This window comes from Lagopus leucura, unplaced genomic scaffold (assembly GCF_019238085.1).
Source record: "Lagopus leucura isolate 7727_CA_CO unplaced genomic scaffold, USGS_WTPT01 Super-Scaffold_100054, whole genome shotgun sequence".
NCBI lineage: Eukaryota > Metazoa > Chordata > Aves > Galliformes > Phasianidae > Lagopus > Lagopus leucura.
The window spans coordinates 1,339,861-1,367,300 of NW_024962300.1; the positions used below are offsets into that span (position 1 = coordinate 1,339,861).

General features: G+C 42.5%; 1 protein-coding gene across 1 annotated transcript in view; it reads left to right on the forward strand.

Moving 5' to 3' along the window:
• The window catches only part of PHAF1 (phagosome assembly factor 1), a 31,107-nt gene extending 3,727 nt beyond the window's left edge, over positions 1–27,380 (forward strand). The window contains exons 3-17 of the mRNA XM_042886110.1: positions 100–182; positions 3,065–3,148; positions 6,918–6,961; positions 7,232–7,311; positions 11,780–11,874; positions 15,289–15,386; positions 17,027–17,139; positions 18,376–18,509; positions 19,098–19,181; positions 19,878–19,960; positions 20,447–20,490; positions 23,039–23,082; positions 24,354–24,412; positions 25,785–25,857; positions 26,310–27,380. Coding sequence (XP_042742044.1) covers positions 100–182; positions 3,065–3,148; positions 6,918–6,961; positions 7,232–7,311; positions 11,780–11,874; positions 15,289–15,386; positions 17,027–17,139; positions 18,376–18,509; positions 19,098–19,181; positions 19,878–19,960; positions 20,447–20,490; positions 23,039–23,082; positions 24,354–24,412; positions 25,785–25,857; positions 26,310–26,399 — 1,208 coding nt within the window. The 3' untranslated portion in view covers positions 26,400–27,380. The remainder of the gene's footprint in view (positions 1–99; positions 183–3,064; positions 3,149–6,917; positions 6,962–7,231; positions 7,312–11,779; positions 11,875–15,288; positions 15,387–17,026; positions 17,140–18,375; positions 18,510–19,097; positions 19,182–19,877; positions 19,961–20,446; positions 20,491–23,038; positions 23,083–24,353; positions 24,413–25,784; positions 25,858–26,309) is intronic.
• Positions 27,381–27,440: the final 60 nt, after the last annotated feature.

A 27,440-nucleotide genomic window follows, 5' to 3' on the forward strand; every position in this document is an offset into this window, starting at 1 on the left:
TTGCCAATGATGTGATACTCTGCCTCATCTGTAACCTTTCTGCCAAACGTGGGGTGAGCCAGCCTGCGAACTGGAGAAATGCTGCTGTTGTTTTTGCAGGAATGCCTTTGGCTCAGGCTGTAGCGATTCTCCAGAAGCACTGCCGCATCGTCAAGAACGTCCAGGTTCTCTACAGCGAGCAGGTGAGTACGGCTGGTCTGCTCACATCTCTCACCTCCTTGTGTCGCGCAGTTTGGGTGCCATGGCCCGCACTGGTACTGTGTCATGCTAGCACGTGTATTACTCAGAACTGAACAGTTTTGCATTGGGTGTGATGGTCCTCAGCATGCAGCAGTGGTTTAACAGACACCGGTTTTGTGGATGTGGTGGTGAGGTGCTTTTGTTGTTTTCCCTATGAGGAAGGAAATGTTCTGTAATTTGTGGGATAATTCTACCCTGTCTTTTCATTGTTGTTGTCAAGTGTTACAGTATTATTCAAATCTTAGAACCATTATGGTTTGGGAAGACCCCTCACACCCCCAGGTCCAACCCCAGCCCACCATGCCCGCTGCTCATGTTCCTCAGTGCTGCATCCACACGGCTCTGGGACACCCCAGGGTTGGGGACTCCCCACCCCCCAGGCAGCCTGGAGCTGAGTACTCCTTGTATTGGTGTTTGGTTGGGTAGTGATGAGGAAACGCTTCCATGCTTTTCTGGATCTGTAGATCTATCTGCGGGAGGGGCAGTAATTTAAATCTGTTAACGTGTTAATTGTTATTTGTAATTGAAGATTTGTTAGTTCCTAATATACTTTGTCCAAAAGAGGACTAGAGCGGAAACCATTGTGCTGAATGAAGCAAACATATTATACACCAACTGTACTTTGAAGGAAGGGGGAAGGATGTGGGGCAGAGGAGGCCCCAAGCACGTTATGTGAAATGCACTGCAGTCAGAAGATGATATGCATGTGCTGTAGATCTTTGCATCAGGAAAAAAGCAAAGTCTGCCAACGTTTGATTTTATTTTAGAAGTACAGACTGAGGTCTCATGCATTTACAGTGAGAACTGAATGGCTGAGGAACAAGCTCAGCTCTGGTGGTTTCCTGCTGGATACGCATTTCATGTAATTAGATGAGTTACTCCTTTTGTTTCAGATCATGTGGATTCCTGGCTTTCACGATGGCTGAATGTTCATTTATTGAAATTGTAGCTCTGTATACGTGATGCATTTGGAGGTGTTTTAGTTGTCTTATTACAGTATGTTTCAGAATTATTTCTAGGCTTGTTTAGATAAGCAGTGAGGCTGCTGTTCCTCTTGGTTTTGTAGAGTCACAGGGTGAGCAGTCCTGTGCTAGAAGGCATGAAGGACGTGCGCCTCTTATGGGGCATTTACTTATTTCAAGTTGTTCCACCTCATTTCTGATTCTAGAACTCTGGCAGCAAGCATTTCCTTCCAAAAATTAATATGACAATTAAGTGCAATTAAATCTGCCCACGTCTCTCCTTTTAATCTGACATAAGTGGGATGCCTTATAATGCTCTCGTTACTTTTGGAATAGCCTGCTTAGATACCAGGGAGATGCAGATCACGTCCCATTTCAGAGCTGCCATGCTGTTGTGTTTTAGATATAATGCATCCTGTTGTGTTTTTTTTTTTTGTTGGTTTTATTTTTTTTTTTTTTTTTTTTTTTTTTTTTTTTTTTTTTTTTTTTTTTGCTGCATCTGTAGGCTTTCTAAATTTGTTTTGTAAGGGACTTAAGGAAGAAAAAAAAAAAAAACCCTTCCTAGGATCGGAAATTAGACCTTTTTTCTCAGATCTGTGACCCTAAGGCAGTGCTGCTTCAATTCTAGACTGTATCATGAGAGCTTTGCCAGCAATTGTGAGTGAAGTATTACTGCTGTGCAGGGTGCTGTTAGGCCTTCAGATAGCATGAAGGGAGCAGGCAAGGGGAATGGGAAATCAGCAGCACAGAGCCTTGGAAGCCCTCAGGCTCGTTTGGACCTAGCAATGTGACCTTGAGAATGCGGATTGGGAAGGGGTGGGAGGTGCAGAGAAGTATTCAGGCTATGATGCTGGCATGGCAGCAAGGAGGTGAGAAAACTTGGGATGAAAACTAGAGTTCCGACAGTCAAAACACAGACTTCCTCCAGTAGAACAAAGAGTAGCAGTTTTAAGACTGCTTAAGAAAAGGCTGTGTGATGTGGCTGCTCATACAGAAGCTAGAATGTGCCCCAGGTGTCCCTATCCGTGTCAGCCCTCTGCTAGATAACCAACAGGAGCAGCTGTAGGGCACGAGTATTGCCACCAGCCTGTCATGTAGCCTCTTTCCTCCTCTGAGCAGACAGAAATGGAGGGTAGAGTTTTTCAAAGCGAGTGTGCTTCAAGTGGTAGGCTACCAAATAGCTGAACTAGGACCAGCAGGCTGTATGTGCATGGGTTGTACCAGTGCAGGAGAGCTGCTTCCAGAGCTTTGCGGCGAGCTGAGGTGGCGTGGAGCCTGTCCAGACACAGGGAAGCCAGTGGAATGTCTCCTATTGACTCCAGCAGACTGCAAATTAGACTTTGAGTTGTTATGATTCACAGTAACTAAGGAAACCAAAATTCACAGCAGAAGAGTCTGAAGCCTTCCTTTTCAGGCCTGAGGAAGACTGTGACACTCCTGGCTTTCTGAAGTGGAGAACCCTCTCGCTGTCCTTCTGTCGAGTGATGTCATTGCTGTGGTGCAAGATGTGTTATTTCCGTGTGCCAGGGTTGTGGCAGACTACCCCTGTGTGATGCCTGTGTGTGATACTAAGCTTGATGTGTTTGTTTCTGAGGATGCTTATTTTCCCTCTCAAATTAATAATGGACAGATGCCCTTCTGGGAGTTCTTGCAAGATTCAGAGACCCTAATTTTAGCTGTAAGACAGCTGACGGCATTGGAAGCTTTGGCTAAATGTGTTTGCTTTATACGTATTCACTGAACAAAGAGTTGTTTTCTGAGGCAGTTTTGTTTTTTCCGAGGTAACCAGTTTGTACAAGGATTATATATCTGAATGGAGAATCCTTGAAATTATAGGCCTAACAGCTTTTCTTGTTTTGCAGTCACCTCTTAGCCACGACCTCATCCTTAACCTGACTCAGGATGGAATCAAACTGCTGTTTGATGCTTTCAATCAGAGACTTAAGGTAATAAAACACCCCTCCTGCAAAGAAAAGGTGCAAAACTAAACCCTAGGATAATACTGCCAGTTAAAGTAGTGTAAATAAGTGTGTGATCCTTCTATGCATTTAATGTACCATATTTAGTGCTGCCTTGTGATAACGAACTGCATTTCTTTTTTGCAGTTCCACATCTGCTCTTTCAGGTGACTGAGTGCTGTTCTGCCTCTCTAGGATGCTGTATGTAGTTAAGACACAAAATAAAGAGCAGGTGGTTGCTAACCTCCCATGGCATTTATGATCTCCAAAAGTCTGTTGTAAATGTGATGTGAAATGGATCACTGTGGGACTGCAGAGACACAGCTGAATCACTATAGCATTTTAAAAAACTCTCATAACTGCAGCATTTAAAATCTTTCTATCTAACTTTCTTGGCATTTGGGATGATCACAGATTCAGGCTTTGGCACACAGCCATCTGAGCACGGTTCTCTGCTCAGCACCCAGGGGCTGATGGGGCTAATGGTGTGCGAGTGCCCTGCTCCAGCTGCCCAGCTGTTGGACATGTAGCAGTTGAAAGCAGATGTGTGGGTTAAATGCTGTGCCAGAAAATCTGTGCTTACCCTTGAGGTAACTTTGGAGCATGGTGCTCACATCCATACTCCCAGCGGCAGGAGCTGCAACTGCCTTGTCTTTACTTGATACAAGCAGCAGCAAAACATCTCTCTCCAAATCATTTGAAGAACGTGCTGAAGCAGCAGCCGAAGCTGTTCAGATGCTTCTGCTGTAAAACTGTTATGTCTAGCTCAACTCTGTGGTTATTGGAGGCAGTGGTAGCCTGAAACACAGGCATTTTTGGGGGGAGATTTCAGTTTGTAACTGCCTTGCAAAAGTTTCTGTTTTGTAAACTCATTCCTACAACAATGCGACTTTGTTTTTTGTTAAGATTTGGAACTTCGAGTTATTCAAGTTGTTTACTTGCATTTACAGTTTTTGAGATAACATCTCACGTATTCTTTGTCAGATAGAACTTTATCAATATAAGCTACACCTGTAGGAGATCTTGGCAAAAAATTATTGTTTTCTGAGGAGGTGGAATTCAAAACTGAATCATGGCAAGCGGACGTCTTACTCCTCTCCAGTCATTTGAATGCCACTGTCCTCTTGTTGAATTACTGCAGGTAGCGTTTGCTCTGTCTTTGCATCTCCAAGCAATTTTTGAAGGTCTTGCTTTGGTGTCACTTCAACACTTAGTGCTGTAAGAAACACGCAGGGATTTTTGCCTGGTTTTTCTCCCTATGACGTTTAGAGTTTTGTTTAAAGACAAAACACACCGACCAACCTCTTCTGGTATGTAGCCATTCAGTGATCAAAGTGGTGTATCTTCTGTTTGTTAGCTCCGGAGAGAAAAGCTGTGTAAAAGCATACAGTGCTATGAAAACTACTCGTAAAACTGCTCCAGAAGCTTTGCAGAAGAAATTCTGTGGGGTTGCTTAGAAGTGAGCAGCAGCACTTGTTGTAAGAAAGTGTGGGTTTAGAATAAGTAATACCTGGTTTTTGAGGTGTGACACTGTTTTCAGTGTTGCTCAGCAGCAGCAAAACTGGAAGAATTGGGTTTTTTTTCTTTATTCTTCACTTTCTGTGATTTGTTTCTGTTTGTTGGGCTTTTTTTTTTTTTTTTTTTTTTTTTTAAATGCAGTCTTGCTATTGGATTTGATTGTGAGAAAGAAGTTGAAAGAGAAGTTTGACAGAGCCAAAGTAGCTCATGGTATCAGTACTCCTAAAACATTCCCTCCCTCTGTTCAGGGAGTGCCAGGATGTCTGTGCAATCCCTCTGTTCACTTTCAGGAGCAAAAGCAATGCAGATGTTATGTGAGTTTGTAGCTGATATGAAGGAGGTTGGGTCAGATTCTGAAAGCATTGCTCTACTGTGAATTGTACTGCACTGACTCCTGTCCAGCTCGGGTAGGGAGAAGTTTTACAGTGCTGTTCTGTTAGTGCTGTTAGAAGACACCTGGACACATCTGTGATCTGTAGTCAGTATGATCCATCAAAGCAGCCCGTGTGACTAAACAGCAGATTTTACTTTGCTAGGCCAATAAGTGCCTTCTGGTGGGGTAGGCAGCCAATTGTTCTTGGTCTTCTCAGTTGTTTGCTCCCCTATATGTAGGATGAGTCAAGCTAAAGTGGCTTCAAAAATGAATTGTTTTCTGGTGCTGGGGCCTGCTGCACTGTTTCTTCAGTCTATGTCTTTCATGATTTTGACAAGATCTTTGGACTAGATTTAAGTTTTGCTGAGTTGTGCTTGTTTCTTTCTTTGTGGTAAGCAAAAAGCAATGTTGACATGGATCAATTTTCCACCCAAATTGTGGGAAGAGGGCTGGTGGCAAACTGGTGCCTGCTGGCAGCGCATTTCTCCATGGCGTGGGCACCTTGTGCTGCAACGTGCTGCCCTTCATTGGCTGTTCTCTGTTGCTCTCTGTTCTGTCTCGTGTTCAGCAGAAGTGCAGGAGTGTGTCTGTCTGTTGAGAAATCTGTGCTGCTTTAGGGTAGCTTTGCCATAATTTTAAAGTTACGTGCTTTGTGCTACGCTTGTTGCGTGTGTCTTGAAACATGTGGGCTTTCCAAGCAAACTAGAAATGCTTCAGAGAACTCTTCCAGCTTTTTATGAGTCAACAGCATACCACTGAATGTTGATTTTTCTTTCATTTTTTAATATATAGTGGTTTGGGCGTTGCAAGTAGCTCTATTTAGGGTTATTTGCCAGGCGTTTCCCCAAACCAGGACTTCCTTCTTCGCTGGCGATATTTTTGGGCTTTACAGCCACACACAGAGGCAAGGAGTTCTGCTTTGTGCTCTGGCTGAACAGTGCATCCTTCCAAAGCATGAAGAGCACATTTTCTTGACAGCAAATAGGGTGGGCTCTGCCTATTTTCCTTTGTCTGCAAACAGAGGAACACGAATATAGGGTGGAAGAAGACTTTGTTTGACAATGATTACTTGCTTATCTAGAATCCTCCTAAAGCCCAGTGTAGCCCCAGAAATCTAGTAACAGTCACTTAAAAATCACACAAAATCAGTCTTGAATGCCAGTTTGCAATAATGTGTTTGGAACAAAAGAGCCATATGTAGTATTGACATGCCTAATAATGACTCTGGGGATTCCCCTGGAACATTCAATGAAGTGTGAAATACATTAGAACTAAGAACTGTGGCTTTGGTTCCTTGTGGACTACTGTTCACGTTTTCTGCAGTGCTTGGAGAGATGGAAATGCAATGTTACTGTTTAGTTTTTCTGTGTTCATCCTTTCCTTAAAAAAAAAAAAAAAAAAAAAAAAAAAAAAAAAGTTGGGAAGTGGAAGCAGTGCAGTCAGCACTAGGAATTGCTGCCCTGTAGAGGCATTCTTCAAGGTAGTAAGAGTGACCCAAAGGATGGCCTGCTGCTTGGTTTTCATTTGAGGATCCCCTGACTGGATTACTTTTGGTCTTGCCTAAGAGTAGTCTGTGCAGAAATCAAGATGCTGGCATGCTAGCAGAAAGGCTGCTGTCTGCACATCAGTACTGGTCTGTACAGGATCCAGGGGTACCATGCTGAGTCCATGGCTGTTCTTCAGTACTGTTTTGGATGTGCAATTGCTGAATGAGTTCTTGGAGTTTGTCAGTCTGAGATTTATCCTAGCAGAACTGATGGGAGAGGGCCAAGCGCTACAAGCTGCCTTTGCCTTCCCTGCCTTCTGATAAGAATTTGCCTCTGTTATGATGTGCAAATGTGGTAATGTTTGTTTCCTATGTTTCAGGTGATTGAAGTTTATGACTTGACTAAGGTGAAGTTAAAATATTGGTAAGTGACTTAAGACCTTCAACAATCTTTTCTTGATTCCAATGACTGCTTCCTCTCCTTTTTTTGTTCTGAATTCACTTTTCAACCGTTCTCGTTAAGAAAACAGTAGCTGTTAATAAGTAAATGTAGATAACCAAGTATTGTGTTTGAGCAAGGTTATTCATTTCCTTCAGTCTTGAGACTTCTCCAATTTAAGTGTGTTGTTGCCTTTAGTAAACGTCTATAATCATCCGTTCAGTGCTCTTAGGGCAGACTCGTTTTGTTTTTCAGTGGTGTCCATTTTAACTCTCAGGCAATTGCTCCAACCATAGAACAAATTGATCAGTCTTTTGGAGCAACGCATCCAGGAGGTAAGCCAAAATATTTCTGGGAATGAGAAGTACACCTAGATTGAGTGACCTTTTTCTATAAAGCCTTTCCTGTATGTCTGCCTGGAGAAATGTGTGGAGACTTCTGTTCTCAAATGATTTGAAGTTGTGTTCCAGAGTGGCCATGTTTTTATAGCTGGAGTCATTGGCACAGAACGCTGCTCTCAGATATCATTAACAATCTCTATTGAACTGCCAGTACCAGAGAATTCAGAGCTTTGTTGTTGATACTGTTGTTTTTACACTTTCTTCCTCATGGTATGCTCTTAAGTGTCCTTAGGGATTAAGTATACCATGAACATACAGACATTTGAGCTGATCTCCATGCAGAGGCAGCCAGGACAGTTTGCTCAAGCTCTGTGCACTGAGAGACTTAGTTTGCATCTCTCTGCACCTCCTTTATGCTCCTGGGAGATGTGAAGCCTTGGGGGCAGCACAACCAGGACTGGGGCAGGTTTCTGTAACCTGACTTGAACCCCCAATGGCTTTTACAGAGCTACTTGGCCTTTTAACACCTTTATAGCAGAAGTGTTATTTTTTAAGTCCCCTGCTTACATGTGAAAATTGAGTTCGCCTTGGGGGTTTGTTAAATAATGAGAATAAGCAAGTGGTGAAACAGAAGAAGGGGATATTTGTAGCTAAACTGCTCAGGAACCTTCAATAAATAGAGCCCCAAACTGGCATAATGGGAAAGAAGTCGAACTGCATGTGGTTGAGATATCTTCCTCTATTTTTAGCTTACTGGGTTCATTTGCAGTAGTCAGGGTGATCCCAGAAAGACTGGAGCTTCTTGTGGTTGCTGGTGGTTGCACGTCCAGTCTTTGTGCCTATTCTCTGCAATTGGTTTCTTGCACATCACAGAGCAGAGTTTATTAACTGTGGAGGGTCATGTGGCTAAAGTAACATCATTGCATAAAAGCCTGCTGTGGTGGTTGAATATCAGATGGAGATAAATGAAGTTCAGAAGATTTCAGGCTGTAATACTCCAAGGAGCAGAGTAAGCCTTTTTAAATTCCACTTCAGTCGTGATCTTAGCATTTCCTCGTAGGCACACTGAGATCTACAGTTAGCTGTTATGGAAATAGTGTGTACAAGAACTTCATAGAGTTTAGGAAAGGTAAAAGTGGCTGCTTGCCCTTGACAATTTGTAACTTTTGATTTGTTCTGCGACAAAGACTATTTGCAAATATTTTAAAAATTATTGTAAAATTGTGGTGTTATGAAACTTAGAAATAATTATCTCAGCTGTAAGCGTTGTTTATGATAGGACCAGCATGTTTTATTACTGTATCAAAATTGCACGTGAGCACTTAAATATGTAGTTTGGAATCATGTGCTTTCATGCTTGCCAGATCCTCGTGCACCTGGCACATTCAATTAAAGTTTGCTTGCTTCATCTGATGGTAGTTTTCACCTGGAGACATGTAGATATGCAAGTCTATTTAAGCTGTTGGCCTCAGTCACTGCTTCACTAGTGTGCAAATGCTTGTTCAGTTTTAATTTTGGAAATCCAGTATCTTCCACTAACAGCCTACTTAGAGTAAGTGCTCTCTAGTAAGCAGTCTGGTCATAAAGAGTGCTTGAAGTGTAACATGCGATGCAAAGTTTTGGTCTTTTTTTTTTTTTTCCTCTGTTTCCTTAAACAGGAAAGGCAAAAACAAGCAAGCACACAACACAGTAGCTTTTCAGCATGTGGGAGGGTTGATGATAGTGTTTTCATGGCCCCCAAAAATTGAAGTGGCTGTGGGGAGAGAAAGGAGGGAAAATAAACTTTCCCCCACTGCAGTGTGACAGAAGGACCAGCAGCCAGTCTCTATGAACAACAGCATGACACAGCCATCTCCTGCTCTGTGCTGTTACTTTCCGTAAAACCCAGTGCAAACTCCTGAAGATGAAGAGCATTCTGTTTGTCTCTGTGTTAACATCCACTAGAATTTCATAACAGAATGTTGAATTTCCCTTAAACCAACGTGGTTGCAGCAGGGCTTTTCTGCACAGGCCACAGTGATAGTTTCAAAGCGTATTTCAAAAGGTTAGCAATGTTTTTTTGGTTGTTTTTTTTTTTTTTTCTTGAAACCTTCAATGAGCAGTTCTGGTTTTGCCCCATCAGTGGTTTTGAAAAAGGAAAAGTCATCAGAAAAATTGTAACCAGCTTCGTTCCCTTTCGGCCCACGTTAGTTTGAAATGTTGTAGTATCTTTGCCATGGAGCTGATTGAAATATGAGTGCTTTGAAGGTCAACAGCTTCATGAAAGCCAAGGCTTTGTACCGCTTTCCATCTTCCTTCCACGGTCTCCTGACCTGAGCTCCTGCTGGGGAGTGCTTGCTCCTGCCAGTGGTTCTACTGCGGTCACATCCTGTGCTGCATCCTCGTGGATGTGGCTGCTTGCCCGAGCGCTGTTCAGTGTGGGTAAGGGCTGTGGGATTGAATGGCACTCGGAGAGAAAAGAGCTGCAGTGGTGTTACTGGAGGGGGTAGACCCCTGTTTTCCAGCTCTGTAGCTCTCAGGTTGCCCTCTGACTCTCGTGGGGTGCTGGAAAAGTCTCGTTTTGAGACCAGTGGGACTTCTGATCTACCTCTGTTTTGCTCAGGACTGGCTCTGATCTGCTGGTAGCTGTGGCTTTGTCCCATCCTTCTCTACAGGAACTTTTCCCAGCTGCCCACACTTTGCTGCTTTCCTGGAAGGCAGACTCCCTCCCATTCCCTGTCCCAGAATGCAGCAGCAAAGAAGCAGTCCTTTTGCAAGTTCAGCTTTTTCTAGCAAAGTTAATCTGCAGGATACCTGGGTAGTGAGTTTGAAAAGAAAAGCAAACAAAAACCCCTAACAATTAAAAACCATATACCACATAGGTATTTGTGGCATAGGATCTTGAGGGACATGCGAGAGAGATCTTGGGGATAAATAAGTTCCTTGCCCTTTAAACCTCAACATCAATAAACATTGCAGAGGATGGGAATCGATGCGATGTGTATAATCAGATATCACACTTGGCATGACTAGGGGAAAAACACTTCTCCAGCTGGCTGTGGGCTTTGGAAAAGATGCATCATAATTTATCACATGAGAGAGACTTGTGTAATTTTCCTGCAGATCAAAACACTTCCCTCTCCCCACACGTTTTGCTGTGAGTGACAGTCAGGGAAAATGCTCTTAACCAGCACATTCTGCAGCAAAGACAAACGATGACTTCTGAAAGCTTAGTGCTTATTGCCTAACCATTATTTTTCTATCCTGGGCAGTCTGGCATCGTACATCTATCTTGTGACATGTCTCTGAAGCTGAACATCTATTTTAGATGTATCTAAACATGATCTATTTTGTTTTAAAAACAAACAAACAAAAACAAAGCCACAATTAAATGCCTTTTCTCTCTAAATGATAAGCTGCTATGTTTTCTTAAATGTGAAACCGTAAGGAGGAAAAAAAGCCCAGAACACTGAACCAATTTCAACTGCATAGGTTGAAGAAAGCAGCTTCTCTTGCTGCGGCGTTTCTTCATTGTGGTGTTTTTGTTGTTTTGCCTCTGCTGTTTTCAAACCCTTCTGCAAATGAGCCAGCTTCCGTGTGTCAGAAGAACACTGTGTTCTACCCAGTGGCTACCAGGGGCAGGTTGAACCCAGCAGCATCAGTTCCAGAGCTGTTCTCGAGCTCCTGGTCTCCTGGCATTGTTTTTGAGCTTTCCACAGTCTCACAAAACAATGTCTCATCAGAGTAAACAGTGGGGTGACTGTTATTGCTGTTTGTAGATGATGTTGAGCAATTTATTGCAATAAATCGGGACATTTATGACATGATGACAACTGGAAGTCTGTGCATGCCCTGATTTATTATCCTTTTTAAAATCTGGCCTATCAGTGAATGTTTCTGATGGTGCTATTTTTAATTATTGTTACAAATGGATCAGGACTTGTGTGTCTGAAGCCTTTCCTTGTATTACTGCAGCATGCGAGCTGGAGCTCCCCTTGGTGAAGACAGGGAGGGACCTGTGAGCTTTCAACCCCCCCCCCTCCTAGGACCTTGCTTCCCAGTGGTGTGAAATACCAAACTGACTAACCTTTTGGGCTCTTGTGCTTGAAACAACTCGTGGTCAGGGCTGTACAAGTGTCACACAACAGCAAACAGAGTTGTTTAGTGGTAATAGTAGCTGCTGAAACTATTTTAATGATGCTAAGTGATTGCTGCATTGTATAATTGCATCATTAGGGATATATTAGTGCCTACAGGCTTACATAGGCAACTCTTATTTTAATAAATTTAAGGTTTCTCTTAGTGCTGTCTTTCAACGGCAGCAAATGAGCAGCAAACCAGTTAGCGCCCAGTGACTCTGTTCCTCCCAACCTCCTCAGACCTAATGAATTAATTGACCTGCTATGAAAGTGCTTTTGATCTGAGCTGCTAGGGAATTTTGTCAGTTTTTGTAACTGTTTTTTCCTTTCTTTTTCTCTTCTAGTGTATAATTCAGCTGAACAACTCTTTCACCTCAATTTCAGAGGACTGTCGTTTTCTTTTCAGCTAGACTCCTGGACTGAAACTCCAAAGTACGAGGTTAGCAAATCATTCTTGGTTAATGGATAGTCTTTTTGCCTCTATGCTACTTGCAAAATATCACCTACAGCGTCAAGCCTTTAAGTAAAAGAAACGAGTAATTTGGAAGAAATTTAACTCCTCAGTTGTGCTCTGATTTGTGCTGTGTATTCATTTTGGAGTTGAACATTCTCCCCCTGCTGAAAAGTAGAAGGCACGCGCTTAGAGCTTTAGCTTGTATTGTGCACCAGGACTAATAATTCTGTTGTTGAAAAGAATCTGCTAAAAATATGAGCTCCCTCTGTGCAAATACATAAATGTTAAGCAATCTAATGTGGAGCACTTTTTTTTTTTTTTTATCAGATATTTTTGAATCTCATCATAGTGATTATGCAACAAAACTAGGACAGGGTTCATAAAATACGTTTTTTGTCTTAAGTGTCCTTCAGTGTGAGTGCTTTTAGAAAGCCAAGTGAATGAGCTTTATTTGTGATGCCTGTTGGCACAGTTGGCTAAATGTTTGGATGAATTATTGAATGATTTAATGTATTAATGTGTTCTCTGAAATCTTTGGAAATAAGATCACGTCTTCTGTGACTACCACCTGTGCTAATGAAAACAAACATAACTATTTTGTATGATGTTGGGGCAGCTTTCAGTTTATTGCCTGTGATCCTCAGTAAAAAGAATGTGTGCAGTATGGAACCAGTAATAAAACAGAAACGTATCAAATCAAAGTGTGAGCAATCTACCAACATGGGGGCATTTTTTCCGTATCACAGCTTAGCTCTTAAGGAGTTGTATTTCAACGTACGAGGAAGCATGGAGCTGGTTGGTGAGGTTACCAGTTAGCAGTAACAAAGGTCAGCTGAGTTCAGAAATACTTGAATCATTAAGGTTAGAAAGGCCTCTAAGATGATCTGGTCAACTGTAAGCCAACCTCACCGTGCCTGCTAACCATGTCCCTCACTGCCCTATCTGCATGGTGACACCTCCTGTCCATTGGCAGCCCTGCCAGCACCTCACCTCTCTTTCAGCATTGTTGTTCCTAATATCAAACCTGATCTTCCCATAGTACAACTTGAGGCTGAAACCTTTTGTCTTATGAGTAGTTATCTGGGAGAAGAGGCTGACCCCTGCCTCCCTACAGCCTCCTTTCAGGGAGTTGCACAGTGATGAGGTCTACCTTGAGCCTTGTCTGTTCCAGCCTGAACAACCTCAGTTCCATCAGCTGTTCTCCGTAAGATTTGTTCTCCAGACCCTTCACAGTTCCTTTGCACTTCTCTGGACACATTTCAGGGCCTTGCTGTCTTTCCTGCTGTGGGTGACCTGAAACTGAACACAGTATCTGGAATGTGGCTTCACCAAGGCTGAGTACATGGGCATGATTACTTTCCTATCCTGCTGGTTGCACTATTTCTCAATATAGAAGCAAGGATGCCAGTGGTCTTCTTGGTCCCTGCTGGCTTACGTTCAGCTGGCTGTCAGCTAACACCCCCAGATCCTCTTCTGCCATGCAGCTTTCCAGACACTCTGTCCCAAGCACATAGCACTGCATGGGATTGTTGTGACCAAAGTGCAGGACCCGGGACTCAATCTTGTTGAACCTCATCCAGTTGGCCTCAGCCCATTGATCCAGCCTATCCAGATCCCTCTAAAAAGCCTTCCTATCTTTTAGCAGATCTGTGCTTCCTCGCAGCTGCAAACTTTTTGAGGGTGCAGTCAGTCCCCTTCACATCATCAAAGGACTGTCCTAATCCTGACCATGGAGGAACGCTACTTGAGACTGGCTACCAGCTGGATTGAACTCCATTCACCACCACTCTCTGGGCCTGGCCATCCAGGCAGTTTTTTTAACAAGTGGGGAGTACACCTGTCCATGTCATAGGCTGCCATCTTCTGCAGGAGAACTCTGTGGGAGATGGACTCCAAGGTTTTACCAAGGTCCAGATAGTCTACATCCACAGTCTTTCCTCATCCACCAGGCAGGTCACCTGGTTGTAGAAGGAGATGAGGTTGCTCAGGCAGGACCTGCCTTTGGTGACCCCGTGTGATCCCCTGCTGTCCCACACGTTGTAGGTGATTGCACTCAAGATGATCTGCTCCATGACCTTCCCTGATACTGAGGTCAGGCTGGCAGGCATGTAGTTGCCTGAATTCTCCTTCCAACCCTTCTTGTAGATGGCTGTTGCATTAGGAAGTCTCCAGTTGCCTGGAACCTCCTTGGCTGATCTGTCAGGACTGCTGATAAATGTTAGAAAGCTGCCTGGCAATCAGTTGTGCCAGCTCCCTCAGCACCCTTGGGTGGATCCCGTCTGGCCCCTCGTGGAGCAGCAGGTCTCTATTTTCTCTTGAATTGTGGAGGTTTATTCTTCTTCCCCTTCCCTGTCTTCAGCGTTTTTGCTGACCCCTCTCCTGACTTAACCAAGAGTAGAGATTGGTTTCATGGTCGCTATGTCCAAAGTGGCTTCCAACCACCACATCTCCCACTAGACCTTCTCTGTTTGTGAATAGTGGGTGCAGGGGAGCACCTCCCCTGGTAGGTTCTTACCAGCTGTGTCAGGAGGTTACCTTCCACACACTCTAGGAACTTCCTAGACTGTTTTCTCTCTGCTGCACTATATTTCCAGCAGTCATCTGGTGAGTTAAAATCCTCCCCAGGAACAAGGGTGAGCGACTGTGTGACTTCTGACAGCTGCTTGTAGAATCTGCCTCTTCATCCTGGTCGGGTGGTCTGTAACCAGGATGTTAGCCTTGCTGGTCTTCCCTCTGATCCTTATCCAAAGGAGAAAAGCTGAAAGCTAACATAAGCCAAATAGAATATCCTAGGAAAGTAGCTTTTTGTGTATGGGTTGAAAGTGCATCTATAAATTAAATGGCTGAGCTCTTAAGAAGGTCAGTTCTAATATCAAAGGTCTGAAAGTGTGAGAATGTAGTGATAAGTAGAGCAGAAAATTTATGCAATGAATGAGTGTTCGCCAGATAAGGGCATTTTGCAAACCAGCAAATTTAACCGATGTTAAAGGGATGAAATTAACACAGTAGAAGAGAAAAAATAATTTCTACCTTTAAATAAGTTGTATTTAAGTTCTGAGAAATAGGCTATCCGTTCAAATTTTATATTTCTAGTTGGTGGGAAAACCAAGAAAACTTCAATTCTCATTGCGTGCGTGGCTCACTGACCAACTAGTGCCATCTTTTGGTGGATCAGTGCAGTGAGCATTTCATCCCAGCTTGGGAATCCAAGAGCAGTGTAACGTAAGCTCACACCATGTATAAGGTTGGATGTGTTATTTATTTATTTATTTTACCCCCCCTTGTGTTTGGTTAGAAACTCACCTGTGTTGGTAAGATGTCCTGTATTTCTAATGTAACATTTGACCTGAAGAATTTTTAGTGTGTCAGGCTAACAAGGATGGCTCTCTGTCTCCCCAGCCTAACTTTGCGCATGGTCTGGCTTCTCTGCAAATTCCACACGGTGCGACTGTGAAACGCATGTACATCTACAATGGAAACAGCCTGCAGGATACCAAGTACGTGTGGCTGGTTGTGGGGTTTTGATTATTTACTGTGCACTACTTCCTCCTCGTTTACCTATGGTTTTGCAAATGCTAAATGTGGTTATCTATACTTAGTTTTTTATTTCAGTCTTTTAGGGACTAAGCGGTGTGCAGAATGCCTTTAGATATAAATCTCTTTCCAGTTACCATAGGCATTGTCCTCCAACATTGTTATCAAGTGCTGGTTTGATTCTAATTACTGTGAAATCAGCTTGGCCTGCCTGTTGTAGGCTAGTTCAGTTAAAGTGAAGATTAATTCATGAGATGGAGGAGGAAAGGTGGTGAATCTAGGAAGAGACGCAGCCAGATTATTCTTACACACTTCTTATACTCTGTATTTTTTGCATTCTCATGACTTTTTCCTAGTCAAATCCAACTCCTTGTGGTTGGTAGTCAGTCAGTTTGGTGCTATGTACATCATGGCAGGACCCTCCTAAGAGTCTTATACTCTCTTGCAATATAAAAATTAATTATTTTGGAACTTAAGCCATGTGTGTAATCTATCACTCAGTCTATATATTTTCAATTCCCTGGCTGAGTTTACTGCTCCAAGGAGGTAACTGATGGAATAGCTGTGTTTGAGCAGTGTGAGTGTTTTCTGTGGCATTGTGTTCTGCCTTCTTCTAAGCAGTAATTTACTGTACAGCATCTGATGTTTTGCTCTTGCTAAAAACACTGTTCCTGGAGTTTGTTACTCAAGTTAAAATTGGAAGAGCTTTTGTAAATTCTTCCTTGTAGTGTATAAACAACCAAACAAACCTAGTGGTAGTTTTGTAGAAATAATTGCAATTTAATGGCAGGAGAAGGTTAACGCATCAATAGATTACAGCTAAGGAGAAAGGCAACCTTGTTTACACAGACACTGTCTCTAATTAGAAATAAGTGCACTTTAGAGAAATGTTGTCTGTGCCCATCCGCGCCGTGCTGGGCTGCAGGGAGAGCACATGCTGCGCACGTCTGCCAGCTCAGCACCTGCATTGACTTTAGAGGAGAAAGCCCCATCGAACTGGAGCACAAATAAAGCAGCTGTTTGATTGAAGGTATCTTGTTGGTATTTGAGATAGTTTTCTCAAATGTTGTTGAATTGAATAATTTGTTAAACTGAATTAAAGTGAGGCCTGTCCCAGGAAAGCAATGTGATCACACACGTTTTGTCTGCACGAGCTGCTTTCACATTCTGGACTATGCAATACATTCCCAGGTGCAGTGAGAGCATGTAGTGAAGGAGCTTCTGGTTGGGTGATATGCCTAGTTTGTGTAGTGAATACCTTTAAAGACCATACGATTTTTACTTTCCTGTGCGAAGTCTGAAATGACACATTTTCCTAGGAGCTATTCAGAGGCTATTCAGATGTAGTAATTTCTGGAGTTTTTGAAACTTGCTGTTGGTTTCATTAACAGTAAGGGTCCTTCATTTGAATCCTGACTTGTTACTCCTTTATTTTTCTGCGGGATTTCTAATCCTTATGTCAAATTTAACTTCTGGTCTTCAGTCTGAGCTCAATGCTGCTTTGTCAAACTTCATGTGCTCTGTTCCAGTGAACTGCCTTCAGGTTGGTAATGGTACCTGGGAAGACTGTGTCCTACATACATGTTTGTTTGGTTGGTTTCAGGGCTCCCTTGATGCCCCTCAGCTGTTTCCTTGGCAATGTATATGCTGAGAACGTCGATGTGCTGAGGGATGGGACTGGACCCTCAGGTTTACGGCTTCGCCTCCTCACTGCAGGTATTTGTGACACCCAGAGCACTACAACTGCAGTGCAATTGTAGGTGTTTTCAAAACGGTCTTAAATAACCTTATTTTAAATGATTGGAAGCACAACAAAACTCAGTCACGTTCTCCTGGCCTGCGAGGCGTCACCAAGGGCTGTCCTCTGCAGCCCCAGCTGACAGGTGGGGAAGCGTATCAATGCTGTAGCCCGAGACTTCACTTCTAATTCTGTTCAGCTTTATTTTGCTGTGGAGCCAGCAGCCAGGGTGATGACAAGCCTCACTAGAGGCTGATGAGTAACTTGTCCTTGTGTGTGCTTTCAGAAACTGGCAGGCCTTAGAAATTAGGGAAAGAGACAATGACTGCAAATGAGACTTTTTCAGTGACCTTAACGTGGCAATGTCTTTTTAAGAAGAAATACTGAGATGTTTGTAACAACTTTTACTAGCAGACCCTGCTTTTTTCTTGTGCTGATTACTAGCTGTGTGTGTATTAAGGAAGCACTTAGAATATTTTTCTGGTACGCAAAAAATGGAAGGGGTTAGAACTTGAGATGAAGAATAAAATGGTTAAAGTAGAGCAGATATTCTCAAGTTACTTTGCTTCTGTCTTTGCAGAAGGAAAAAATGGAGAGCTGTCTAGGGTAGGGAACATGTATCTTCACGTGCTAGGAAGGCAGTGAGCTAAGGTAGACTGTCAAGTTGAGTTAGATGTGTGTGTGCAACTCAAGAGAGGTGTTAATTAAAAATTATTTTAATAATTATTAAAATGTCACAGCAGCATTCAGACCACACGTGCAAAGAGGCAGTCCTGGCACATGGTGTTCCTCTACCAAAGCCTTGCAGAAAGCCTTTTGCAGAAGGTGCCATACAGCAGCTGCAGTGTGAGGTTCTCTGCGGAGATGTTCATTTGAGATAACTCTTGCTTAAAAAATTATGGGTGATTAGGTCAAAATTTTCTGACTTACTGTATTTGAGAGGTGGCTCTGTGAATAACATACAGTGAGAATAATGTATCTGGGAAAAGCTAAATGCGTCCTGTGTTTTGTGTTAATTGATGCCTACGTGTATGTGCATTCTGGGTGCTGCGTTCCTGAAAGCAAATGGGGTCACAAACTAATATCCTGCTGCTTGTTGACACGTAGCAGCAGATGTCAGCCATTCATCTTTGTAAGGGGCTTTCAGTGAGATGTATCTGTAACAAACGTGGCTCTCTGATGGCTCCTTCTGATACTGTGCCTCCTGCTCTCAGGCTGTGGCCCTGGTGTGCTGGCAGATGCCAAGATGCGGGTATTTGAGCGCTGCGTGTACTTTGGTGATTCATGCCAGGATGTGCTGAGCACCCTGGGGTCCCCGCACAAAGTTTTCTACAAGTCTGAAGATAAGGTAAGGGTGCTGGGTAGCACACAGGACTTTGTTACTGTCTAACTACAGGACCTGGGCTTTGTGGGGCCAGCAGTTAGACTTCCACGTAGCACAGATGATGAGCAATTAATTTGTCGCACAGACCAGAATGAACTGCTACATTGTTTTGTTTCTAAAAATATTTTAAGCTGTATTGATGCAAATCAGTTTAAGTTAAAAAATATGCATATATCTGTCATAATTTTTAATCAATAGGAAAGTTGATAAAAATGAGCATTTCTATCCACATAAGCCATAGCAAGTGTGTACCATTTATTTTTTTAAAACATTTTATTTCATTTGAAGTAACCTGATGTACTTTGATCCTTTCCTGATGTTTTTACGGTAACAGCATGTGAGTAATCCTGCTTCATATAACTGAAAAAGAAAAAGGTGTTATGCCTCTGCTAGCAGCTGATTGGCTTGTCGTGAAGCACAGTATCTGACATTTTTGAGCAAGGGCTTCAGTGAAAAATGAGATTATGGCAATTGGTTGGAATGTAGAGAACCAATTGTTAATAATATTCATCTTTGGCAGTGTTTTTAATGTCTGAAAAATGATTCTTGCAGATGAAAATCCACTCACCCTCGCCCCATAAGCAGGTCCCATCGAAGTGCAATGACTACTTCTTCAATTATTTCACACTCGGAGTGGTGAGTGGGAAGCTTCCATAAACAAATGCATGTGAAGTTTTGATTTCCCTACACAGCAGTCCTTTCAGAAGGCTCTGGGGGATGAGAGACTGAAACTCTTGCTGCCTTAGGAATCTCTGCAAATGAAAATAAACACTGGCTTTTTCTAGCACTTGTGAATTCAATCAGTAACCTTTTATCTTATCTAGCACTGGGTGGTGAGCTCCTCATTCTTGTGCTTTGGTGTTCTCTTTGATTTTCTCCTTCTTCCATGCCTGATGCGTAGGCAGATGAGCTTTTTGTTCTGAAGTCCATACTCCTGTCCAGTAGAACTGAGACAAGTTCTAAAGTGCTAAGAGACAAGTGCCAAAATACCAATGATGAAAGCTTGCAGAGCTGTGGGAAGTACCTCAACTTTTATATCCCCCTTAGTGTAGTAATACAGCTACACTGGTGTAAATAATTAGTAGAAAGACAAGAGTTCCTTGGAAAAATTGCCAACATGAGCAAATGAAACTGCAGTTGTGGTCAAGTGCTGCAGGAAGGGTGCTTTTTTTTTAATTTACAAATAGTCTCATTCTCAAAAATTACTTTTCTTTTTCATTTTTCAATTTGGTTCCAGTTGGATTCACGCTTGTTACTGTATGCAGATACACTTGCTACTCATCTCAAGTTGCTTCATGCCTGTCTATTTTGTTTCTTCTTTTTCTTCAACAGGATATTCTCTTTGATGCAAACACTCACAAGGTGAAGAAATTTGTCTTGCATACAAATTATCCTGGTCATTACAACTTTAACATGTGAGTGTAAAGAACTGATCTGTTTTTGTGTGATCCTCTGTAGAGACAGGAGTTGGACTTGGTGATCCTTGTGAGTCCCTTCCAACTCAGGATATTCTATGGTTCTATGTAGTTAAGGAATAAGTGATCGGATGTCTGAATAAAGAGAACATGTTTCCAGGCAGTAAAGCATTACTATTAGAAAAATGTATAGTACATTTTCTAAGCTGAGTACTTATCTATCCAGTCTGTGTCCCAAGAGTAATTTGTGCTGAAGGAGCTTTTGTGCCCTTTAGAAAATTGTGCTAGAACATTCCAGCTTTATATCCTTTCTGGTGTAGAAAATGAAAGTGGTGATTTTTCCTCTTAATCTGATACTCTCGAGACTCTTCATGTTATTATGCAATAAACTTTTCACTAAACTGCTTGTTAAGAGCTCTTAGTTTGGCTGTGTGGTTTATATTGGCCCTGCTGTTATCTGATAGCTTTACAATTTGCCCTTTCTAGCTACCATCGCTGTGAATTCAAGATCCCACTAGTCATTAAGCGAGGTGAGTATGTCTTGTCCAGTTTCAGGGTGCTTATGCCACAAAACACAAAGTGGCAGTGTAATGAGTTTGCATTTGTAATGCATTCTTGTCTATCAGAGGATAGAGATATGAATGTGTTTTCCCAAGTAGTTTGGAATGGAGGGGAGGATGAGCCAGGTAGATTTGAGCCATCTGTCTTAGAAAGGATAACTGATCCTGAATTTATGGCAGAAAAGCCTTGGGATCGGGAGCACGTGGGAGGTGGCAGGCTTTTATAGATTACAGCAAAAGAGCAGGTCACAGCTGTTCATTTTGCACTGCATGTGTTAGGCCAGTGCTGTGACCACATTGGATGGGCGCTATGCAAACACCAACCAAGGTGCTGCTGCTTTGCCCTGAATCAATATGGTTATTCTTTGGGGCCAAATAACATTCCCTCCATGGTCAGTGGTCAATGGACCACAGTCTCTCCATGGTCAGTGGCTCGTGGCCCCACTGTGGTCAGTGGTCGATGGACCTCGGTCAGTAGCTCAGGGTGCCTCTGTGGTCACTGGCAGCACTCCCCTTGTCACCAGCTCCCAGTGAAACCAGGGATTGGGTTGGGTTTTATTAGGGTGAGATGGTGGTGATAGGTTAAAGGTTGGACTTGATGATCTTAGTGGTCTTTTCCAACCTTAGTGATTCTGTGGAATTCTGTGCTAATCTTGAAGATGAAATTTTTTTGCTGGTTTTTTTTTCTTCTGAAGTGAAAAATACTTAAAGATGAGTTCTGCGGTTTTTTAATATTATTTATACTACCTTGTCTACTTGCTTGGATCATACAGATATTTAGCTGCAACATCACTGATTTTCTGTAATGGTGCCACTCTTTTGCTGAAATAAGTTCCCTTGTACATAAAGACTCAGAGTCTGCAAGGCAGAGTTAGTCAGAGTTGATCTATGCATTTTTCTGTTGAACTTCTTAATGATGTGCTGCTCACTCTTGAAAGGTTTATTCATGATATTCAGTATGAACTGATCCTTGGTAAAACGTGGTGTAGTTGGGAATGAGAACAAACAACCAATAGATACCATCTACATGATGTAGGCAAAATTAACTAAGTCTGTAATGTCCACTTGAAAATGCCCAAGCTCAGGAAATAGCATTGTGTGCTGCTCCCAGGTTCTCAAATGGGATAACAGTGCTCATTCAGTGAGACACTGAGATGTGCAGAGCTCTGTGCATGCAAGTCATCTGAACAAAGCGTGGGGAACCTTTGTTAGTGGAAAATCAGTGTGGTCCAAAGAACCTTCTTTAGTGCAGGTATTGGCTGATCTGCCTGTCCAGGGAATACTGGGTGCTTGTGAGGGCTTGGCCAGGGATGCATTCTTCTTTGATTGGTTTTCACTGAAAGCACTTAGCTGTGTAAAATGCAATTCTCCTGTGGATGTCACAGCAATTTGAGTGTGTAGAAAAACGATGCCTTTATGCACAAGCTTATATGAAGATTGATTTGTAGCTCAGTCAAGAGGATAAGCATGGAAGTTCTGCTCAGTTGTTTGGTTTTATTTTTTTAATTCTGTTCCTTTAGGTTATAATGCAATACTTAAATGCATTCATTTCTGATTCTTTTTATTCAGCTTGAGTATCACTATGGAGCTCTCCTGTATGCATCCATTTCTTTGTCGTTATTGTTATTTTAGTGTTGTTTTTTTTTTCACTTGTTTCATTTCTAATTGACCCTTGAGGATATGTTGGGGACATATAAGTTGAAAACAAACGTTACAAAACACAAAGAGCCCATCTTTTCCCATCTGGTGGCAGTGCATGATGCTTACTGTCTCCTGTACTTCAGCTTCAGACAGTGAATTGACAGAGTTAAGTTGCACAGTCACTAAGCTCTTTCACCAGAAAGAGGCCACATTTGTTTAGCAGGTGGAAAATACAGAAGAGCTTTCAATCAAATTAAAGACTGTTTGCTACCTTTGGCTTCGTTAACGTCTAGCTCCACTCGTACTGCTTCAGGAAAATGCTTTCAGTATTTAGGAGTCACCAAATGTATGTATAAAACAGTGCTTGAAACCACCAGCAGACAAAGCAATTCTGAGACTGTAAACGTAAATAGGATGCTGTCCTCGCCTGCAGTTTTTCCTGTTATTTCACGGGTCCTGGGTTTTTTGCTTGTTTACCTTTCTGCAGCAGTGATGCTGGGGCAGTCGTTCCCACGCTCTGCTTGCTTTGTTTTTGAGGCCGTGGTGCTTCAGCCCCAGGCTGTGGGCTTTGCCGGCCTCCTTTCCCAATGCAGTGGTGTGGGACCTGGGTGGCAGGTTGTGTTATTTTGGGGAGTGTCTGTGGTAGGCATGTTGAGCTGTACGGAGATGTTGTTTCTCTCACATTCTTACACACAACGGGAGAACTGATCAATGCTCTCTATGATTCTGGTTGCTAGCAAATGCTAGTTAATGTGTATATCAAGTGATGTAATGCTTGCATGTCTCCCTCTATCTAAGGTAACCTCCCTACATGAAGGATTACACAGGGGTCTGTTTGAGCATGAATTACAAGGGCTTTTCTGTTTTTCTTTCGCAGATAGCGCCGATTCACAGACTGAAACGTGTACAACGTACAGTAAGGTGAGTCTGTACAGACCTGAATGGTTTCTTCCTTTCCCTAAGCCCCTTAAATGCTCTATGCTGAATTTGCAATGCATTTTGTAGCAAGAACAATGGTTGTTTTATATGGTTTTAAAATATAAAAGTTGCAAGCCAAAACTTACTGTGGTAATGCTTAGTGGTTCAAATGTTTAAGAACTGAAGGTATTTGAATAGTGCACTTTGAGCACATGTAATTACTGCGTGCATCTCACTTTAGCATAGCTGCAGGTAGAAGCAGGACAGTAAGTGGAAAGTGAGAGAATGGTGGCTGGATGCAAACAGGAAGAGATGTTCTTAAACCAAATTGTAACAGAGCCTTGCGATCTGATGTAGCTCTTGAAGACATGCAGTAGGTAGCTAATGAGGTCCCATGTTATTCCTCTTTCTTCTGGAGGTTGCCAGTAGTTAGATGTTTTTCAGGGCAGCAAGCCTTGCAAAACTCAGTGCCAGTGTGACACCTGGTGAGGGCAGCAGGCTGCTGGAGGATCATATGGCATGCTGAGCCCTGTGAAGTTCCCAACTGGGCAGTTGCTGCTCTGTGTTTGAGAGCTTCTTTAAGTTGAAAAACATTGTGAAAATTCTGCTCCAGAGTGGTTCTACTGTTAACGTGCAGCCGGGATCAGTGCTGTTTTCATGGCTCTGAGGGTTCACTTTCCTGTCAGCAACTTGGAAGCTACTGTTCTTTGCTTTCTGCTTTAAATTACGTTGCATTCTCCAGTGCTTTGACCTATTTCAACTTTGTATGTGAAACTTCAGCTTTTGGTAAGTCTGTTTACAGAGATGAAAATTGCTGGAAATTCCTTGTCATTAAGCAGTGCAGCTTTCCTCCTCTCTTCCCAACCTGCTTGTTAAATGAAGGAGGGGCTTTAGGGAAGGCTAGCAGGGATGCTGTTTCTCCCTCTGCAAAAATATGCAAAGGGATATTTTGATGAGGTTTCCCACAGCTGTTTAAAGGACATTCACTCTCCCTGCAATGCTACAAGACTCAGAGGGCAGATCTTTTATATAAAATTTAAAGCTATTTTGAGACAAAAATGAGAATAAACCCTGGGAGCAATGCCTAACTCTGAAAGTATCTATTACTGAGTATGGCTCTAGTCACAAAGTACCTTTGTAAATGCAGCTTCTGTGTTAATCAACAAACAAGCGTGTTGCAAAGACGGACATGATTGGATACCTAGGTTGAAAAATAAAATTAAAAAAGTTTTCCTGTTACTTGCTTTAAGAGAAGGTCTTTGGTGTATTTGCAGTGGGACAGTATTCAGGACCTCCTGGGGCACCCTGTAGAGAAGCCAGTGGTACTTCACAGGTAAGGGAAGTTCTCTTTCTTTTGCTTGGCAGGGATTGAGCTGGTAACAGAGCATGGGTTTAGGTAGAGAAAGATTATTTATTGCAGTTGCTGCTTCTGGGATTCTTTATTGTCAAAGTTTCATGCCTTTTGGCCAGGAACGAGTTTAGATAACTGCTCTCAGATGAATTAAGGGCTGACATGCAGAAAGAGAATATTTCCAAAATTCCTTGAGTTGTAAAACCCAGTGAAGACCTAAGCAGCATATAAAAGGAATATTTCTGCTTATGTATAATAAATAGTGTAGGTTGTTTATAGTACAGTCACAGGCATTTCAACAACATGACATCTGTGTCTGGAACATATGGCAGCAATCTGTCTGAAGAAGTTTTGCTTTTGGGTACATGCATGATTGTTCTACAGTTCTTTTAGGCTGACTGAAGATAGAATAGTGTGCTTAAATTTACTCTGTTCCTGCAGGTTCTGAGCTGGCTGTTGGACAAAAAGGCATTACCTGTTCACAGAACTATTGTGGAATCATATGAATCTATGTTTTATGTCAGGACAAGTGTAACTTAGGGGTACTGTGCCCTTTCTTCCCCCTTATTACTGTTGGGTGCCAGTGAGGTAGAACAGAAACCATGTCAAATAAAGCTGGAGTAAGATAATGATTACATATAGCCCTCACCCATTTTTTTTTATGTGTTGAGAGAGTAGATCACCCAGAATTTCCTTTACTGAACACATCTATAAATGTCTCAGACATGCAATTTGAAAGCCTACCAGTTACAAGAAAGGCCAGAAGCTATTTTCTCATTTTTTTTTTGGCTGCAATCTAAAATCCATTGCAGTGAGCAAGAGTCTGCTATCATTGCATACACGATCAAAAAATATCCGCTGATGCATTACTCTTGAAATATACTATATCATAATTGAGATTATTCCATTTCTGCATCTGACAGGCTAATTTTTAACATGAGATAGCACATAGTGAATACACTTGAAGGAGGCCAAGAGATTGAAGAATGGCAAGGGATCTTGCACAAAAATAATTTGTAATAGATTATATGGTAGATCTGTCTTCCTATACTTCTGTGTATTTTCAGAGTTCATCCTTCCAAGTTCTGTGAAACAGTTTTCCTGCAGAGATTGTTAGAGGCTTTGATTCCTTTCTTCCTGGTTGTTAGGAACCCTTCTGGGACGTTAAACAGAAGTATCCTCTGGCTCACACAGAAACTAGCAGTGCTGTTGCACGACATAGGTTGGCTTTCTTTCTGTGAAAGCCATTCAGTGCCATAAAGACGCTGTAATTTACATTGTATTAAAGAATGGTTATTCTTGCAAGGGAAATCCCAGTCCTCATGCATCCTTGTTTCCCTTCTCTTCCATTCAGGTCATCATCTCCGAACAACACTAACCCATTTGGGTCAACTTTTTGCTTTGGACTGCAACGAATGATCTTTGAGGTAAGCAGAGAAAAGCTTGATCTACCTGAGCAAAAGAAGATTAGGAGTTTGCTGATACTGCTACTTAGTAGCTTCTTATTTCATATTTCAACAAAAGCCAGCATTTAAGCTGTGTTTTTGGAGATGGTGGGCAGAACAGGCAACTTGCCAGTTCCTCTCTGAGGCTGTACATTTGCACATTGAAGCTGGCACCTCAGCACTGTTACCTTTGGCTTGTACGAGCAGGAGATATGTGAGTTCAGCTCTGAGAACTGGTGGAGCATGCTGGCGTATCAATGTCAAGGAAGCCTGGAAATCCTTTTTAGGAACTAGCCATGAGTTTTCTGTCTGTGAGCTTGCTTTCCTTTGTTCTTGGGATTTCTTTGTTCAGGCAGATCAGTTCCGTTTTTTTGCTGTTTTCACTCGGTCTGCAGTTCTTCTGATTTTCCTTTTTCCCTGCCATCCTTTTTCAGGTGATGCAGAATAATCACATAGCTTCTGTTACTCTGTATGGCCCAACAAGGCCCAGCAGCCAGTTGAGAACATCGGACCTCCCCCAGTGAGCATCCCCTGCAAAGCCAGCTAATCTAAATGCTACAGAATTAGTACAGCGTGCCTTGATTTGCTGCCACTTATTATACGGAAAGCACGTTATGATTTTTGTTTCTGTTCAGTAAGTCTTTCCACCCAGAAGTGGTGTGGAAGGGAAATTCTCTCAACCCTTCATCGTGGGGCATGGAACTGTTGATGGAAGAAAGCAGCTTAGGTGCCTGTGCCGTCGAATGTTCCTCTCGGTTGCCCTCATCCTATGCAGCGCAGAGCTGGAGAGTGGCCCCCGCCTGTGCCGACAGGAGGGGGACACAGGAGGGGACACGTAATGACTGCAAGAGTTAGAAGCACAAACTTTCTGAGCCTTGGAGCATCTGGAAGCAGGTATTGATTTTAGTCTGTTTGTGTTACTGTATTGATGTGGTGGTCACATTTTAAGAAAACGTGTGCGTGTACATATATAGATATAAACACATGGATATTTCTGTGGCTTAGGACATTGTACCAAGTGTGACAAGGATGTATATATGTCCATGATTTCAGGCACCACATCTTCGTGTAACTTTAAACCAAGCAAGTAGCATGTGCATAATACTTGGTTGTAACATTTGCACTACATACACTTTAATTACTTGATAAATGTTTATCTTCACTGAGGAGCATCTGTGTACTGGGCGTGAGTGGGGTGTGATGGTTATTTAATGTACGCTGCGCATAAAGCTTATTTATACAGTGGATGGAGCTGATCCACCTTCCTGCACTAATATGTACTTGATGTGCTGAAACAATTTTTTTTCTGCCATGGCTGGTTTACTGATTTTTATTTTTTTCATATGCAATTTCAAAAAACGCAGTTCTGGAAGAGGTTATTTCTGTGATCAAATGACGTTTTAGCGACGAGGTTTGACACAGTGCTTCTGGAAAGAAATGGGTGAAGAAATAGCATTGCCTCATATCCATCCCTTCCCAACCCCCTCTTTTCCTACTGTTTCCTGGGGGGGGGGGGGGGGGGGGGGGGAGGGGGGGAGAGGGAGAGAGAGAGGGAGAGAGAAGTT